Below are 5,000 nucleotides of genomic sequence, written 5' to 3' on the forward strand. Positions count from 1 at the left end.
CACACTCACACTCACTCACCTGACACACACACTCACACACACACTCACACACACACTCACACTGACACACACACACACACACAGACACACACACACACAGAGACACACACACACACACACACACACACACACACACACACACACACACACACACACACACACACACACACACACACACACACACACACACACACACACACAGCCCCTGACCCCCCCCCCACACACACACACACACACATAATCACACATACACAAGGACAAACAAATACTTATTATATTCTTCATATATTTACATATAAATTTGATGTTATGTGCACTTATAAAGTCTTAATGTGTTTCTCCTTTTCTCCCTTTTCAGTTTTCATTTGAATATTTGTTTCATCCTGGGATTAAGATAAGAAAATTATTCATGGAACGCTTGCTTACTTGACAGAACGAGGCACAAGCCGTGAGCGGATGGAGGAGTTTGAGGAAGCCGTGATTGCCCTCGAGTGCTACATGGCCTCAGTGCAGAAGGAGATTGAGGAGAGGACCCAGGTTGTGACACTCTTGGAGCAGGCAGAGATCTTCTATGAGACTCAGCGGGGTGAAGCCAAGCTAGTAGCTAATGTAAGTGGGATTTCCTTTATTTTCTGCTCTTTGAGGAGGTTTCAGTTTGCCTCATAGTTTTATTCTCAGGATAGAAGGAATCTGATGGCTATTGCCTTTTGCATTTTGTGGTGCTGCAGTAAGGGGTTTGAATAACACACTAGCTGTATTTAGTTTCACCTTCATCCTTTTGCATTGTGTAACACTCATAAGAGGTAAGTTAGAAAATTGTCTTTTATATATTAGTGATCCTTATGCTTTACATTGACCACAGTCTATAGTGATTTGTAGAAATGGGATCATAGGATGCAGAAATACAGCCTTTATGTTTATGCATTAGGATTGTCGTATGATATTGCGTCATCCTTGTTATTATTGTTGTTTTTTATCCCAATCATCTTCATTATATTTTACTTCATTTCATGTTGTTTTTGATTTTAGGCTGGTGTTTGTAATTGTTTATATTTTTATGTTTATATCATTATCATCATAATCATTGAGAAAGTTATTTCAATTATAAGTATAATTGAAGGTTGTTAATTCTCATTCTTTGTAGGCGTACAAGAATTTTGGTAATCGAGTCAAGACTCTAAAAACAAAGCTGCAGGAAAAGATGAAGACCTTACCGGAGCCAAGCCCAGTCCCGTCCCCAACTGTTGATGCTCCCTCGCCTGAGAATAGTGATGATGAAAACTTATCACTTCCTGATTCAGCATCTTCGGGTTGGTAGAATGGTTTTAGCCTTGGATTGTAAGGAGTCAGCAAACATATATATATTTTTTAAAAATCTTTTTAGCTTATTTTTGGTTGTAACTTAAAGCTCACAATCATCAAGAATCACACAAGTTTAATTTATTTGGAATGTAATCTTCCCAGTTAAGCTTTTTAATTGTTCAAAACACTAATTCTCAAATTAATTGCTTAAAGAAGTGTATCAAATAAGCTAGTTGCTTTCAATTTAAATTTGTATTCGATTATTGCACTAAAAGGAATATAAAGGATCAAAGAAGATTTTAAGTAACATTAGTATTAATTTGTAATTGAAAATGATCATAAATCTGAACTTGAAGCTCTTGAAGGTTAGCTCAGGAGCCATGGCTATTTCATTGGCCTAACTTGCCCAAATTACTTACGAGTTATGCCTTGCTTTGTCTATTTCTAATCCCAAATCTTATCTCTTGATTTTGCATTGTGGTTCCCAGTCCTGTATTTGATGATTTATAAGCTGTAGCTAATCAAAGTCCTTTTTCTTCAGCCATGGATTCTTTCTTGAATTCCTCGAAATTTGCTGAGCTGGCTAAGGGTGCGCTGAGTGGGGTCACCGGAGACCTTGAGGCGCGCATCTCTGCTCTCCGAAAGGAGGAAAAGATGGAAAAGTCTCAGTCGAAATCTTCGTCCAACATGGAAGTAAAGGAGGTTCAGGTGATCAAAGACGGCAATCAGAGCAGCGACAGCATAGAAATTTGGGAGGTGGCCAACTCTAAAGAATCCCACGGAACTTGGGACGGCAAGGAGAGCTCAAGGGACACAGATGAGCGGAGGGAGGTCCTTGACGTTCATGAGGTCCATGAGAGCTGGGATCGAGAGAGTGCACAGCGGAGGGACTATGCAAGGGAGCACAGGAGCTCACGGTCCTCGAGAGATTCTAGAGATTCCCGTGATGGAGAAGTGCGGGATTCATACAGGAGCAGCAGCTGGGACCATGGAGGGTCTGACCGGGAATACTCGCACAAGCCAAGGGATCGAGAATATTCTCACACCCCTGCCAGCTCATATGACTCTCCCATTCAACCTCCGAAGGTAGGAGGATGTCATTTTGTGTGTGTTCTAATATGAGGATTGACTTCTGTTTTGACATACACAATGAATTTGTAAAGTTCAGTCAATCTTCAGAAAGTAAATAAATAAAGTATTTTATAGTTACATTAAGAAAATTAATCACATATTATATGTATTCCAATGCTTTGATGTATTATATTTATATGTAGCTGATAAATGGGAAAATTGCATAATGCTTAGTCTTCCTGTACTTTTAATATCCTGCCACCTTTCTTTCTTTCTTTCTTTTCCAACCTGCTCTGGAACTTGTGATACTCATATGTGCATTTTTTTCAGGACCTCAAACCAATGAGTGCAGCTGAGCTCCTTGACACATTTGGAAAAGCATATCTAAGCAAGTCAGGTGGTGGTGGGGGGAGTGGGAGTAGCAATGCCACCTCCCCTGTGACACCTGCATATGACACTGCCAAAGCCCCTTCCACACCCACATCACAGTCAGCCATTCCTGATCTCACCCGTCCACCCCCAAGCCTTTCCATTCCGCTGCCCCCAAACAATCCCCCCCCATCCGATTCCCCTTCCCCATATGTGCCTGGCCCCTTCAGCAACTCGAGGCCCTTCACACCAAAATCACATTATCCTCAGGGATACCCTCTCCCCCCAGAGACACCACCCAAGCCATTTACTCCCACACCTACAGGGGATCAGCCTCCGCCCTATCCTCCATATGAAACACCTCCGGTCTGGGTTCCTCCACCCCCTCCACCTCCACCACCCCCAGAAATGGATAGTATGGGTGGACCAGGTGGTGACTATGAAATGAACAGAAACTACAGTGGTGGTTGGTCTGACTATGACCAATATGCCAACTCAGGGGACCTGAATGAAGATGATGCTGATGACCGCAATTGGGGAGAACCTCCTGGCAATGAGGAGCTCGAAGCTTTACACTCAGACACACCCTCCTCTCCACCACCCTATGAGAAAGGGTATAGTGGCGCTCTCCACCCCCCTCCACTACCTCCCGCATTTTGTGGTCCTGCCAGGAGCAACTTGAGAGAATTAGTATCGGAAGGGGAGGATAGTGATCATAGAACAAACCTTGTTAGCATAAAGCCACGGGGAGCTGATATGGATTACCGTTGCTATGATTACAGCTCGCTGTCAGACCCCACAGGAGAGTCTAGTGTGGCACCCATTCCCTCAATACAGTCTTTGTTTGCCCCTGGAGACGACCAAGATTTTAGAGTGAAGAAGTCAGGATTGAAGCAAAACAATGCAGATTCGGGTTCTGACATGGACATCAGTGCCTCTGATTCAGAAAATGATATGGACATCAGTGATGAGTCTGGGAAGGAGGGTGCTAATAGTAGAAAAGAAGGTGAAGTCAAGGAACAAAAGTTAACAAAAGAATCTGGGAAGAGCAGTTCCTCTAAGAAAACAAGTAGTGAAAATGAAGTGAAAAAGGACCGTTCGACTATAAATGTTTCTGGAGACAAAGCCAAGCCAGTTGTGAATAGTGCTAAGTCTGAGGCAGTTGGTGTGAATACAATAACATCTGTACTGGATAGTGCAAGTCCTGTAAAGAGTGAAGAGGAGAAAGTATCGGAAGATGAGTGCACCAAGAGTAAAGATGTAAAGCCTTTACCTGTGACTAAAAGAGAATCAGAAGGTGGATCAAATGGTAGTGTTAGTGAGGATAAGGAGTGTGACTCAGATATGGGGGGCAGGGACTGGTATGGGGAGTTTTGCCAGGATGAGGCTGATGATGAGCCACAAGGTGAAGAATATATTCCAACCGTCATAGCTAAGAGTGGTGGAAGGGACAGCAAGGAAAGACCCAAGAGTGGGGGAAGGGGAAATGGAGATCGGGATTACTCAGTTAGTCGGAACTATGGAGAGAACAATGTGATAGATGTGATGAAAAGCTTAGACCAAGAATTCAATCAGCAGAGAGACAGAGGTAAAGGAAATTTTGAGGGTTCAAACCACAGTCGGGGTGGGCATTATGGGGGAAACTACAGGGGTAGTGGGTTTAATTCATACCAAAGTAGAGGGGAATTTTATGGTAGTCCACACAACCAGAGGGGAAGAGGGCGAGGAGGGCCTACTTTTCATTCCCCCCGGGGCAGGGGCAGAGGGTTCAACTCACAGCCGGGTGGGCACCATGGTGACTTCCACCGTGGCACACCTCCGTACAGTCCTTCAGCACGGGGTTATCATGGCTCTGATAGCTATGGAGGAGGGAGGGGAGGGAGGAGGGGGGGAAGGGGAGGGAGGCAGTGGTGGTGAAAATATATTGAATATATCTCAGAATAATGGAATCTTAAATTTTTTGTTTGTTTTTCATTCAGCTACTGTATATTTATATGTTACTGTGGTCTCCTTTGTTATATATATATGTCAAGGAGTCCACAAAGAGGAGTGTTATGCAGTAGATGGTACAAATTTTCTTAGCCTTGGGGAAGAAGAGTTTAAAAGAGAAGTACTTTGCCCATAGAGATATCAGCCACCCACCTGTACTGTTGCTTCCAGGATATTGTCAGTAACAATTTTTAAATGGTATTCAGAAAAAAAGACAGGAGTTTTATTTTTTGTGATAAAAGGCAGTTTATAAGATCTTTGTTGATTAC

The 5,000-nt window shown here is 43.1% G+C and overlaps 1 protein-coding gene across 1 annotated transcript in view; it reads left to right on the top strand.

The window, feature by feature from the left end:
• Positions 1-433: 433 nt before the first annotated feature.
• The window catches only part of LOC113817300 (uncharacterized), a gene marked incomplete at its 5' end in the record, with an annotated part of 5,161 nt that continues 594 nt past the window's right edge, over positions 434-5,000 (top strand). The window contains 4 exon segments of the mRNA XM_027369325.2: positions 434-609; positions 1,145-1,310; positions 1,844-2,388; positions 2,704-5,000. The exon segment at positions 2,704-5,000 is cut by the window's right edge and continues 594 nt beyond it. Of these exon segments, the coding sequence (XP_027225126.2) occupies positions 434-609; positions 1,145-1,310; positions 1,844-2,388; positions 2,704-4,659 (2,843 nt within the window).

The sequence above is a fragment of the Penaeus vannamei genome, chromosome 3 (assembly GCF_042767895.1).
Source record: "Penaeus vannamei isolate JL-2024 chromosome 3, ASM4276789v1, whole genome shotgun sequence".
Taxonomy (NCBI): domain Eukaryota; kingdom Metazoa; phylum Arthropoda; class Malacostraca; order Decapoda; family Penaeidae; genus Penaeus; species Penaeus vannamei.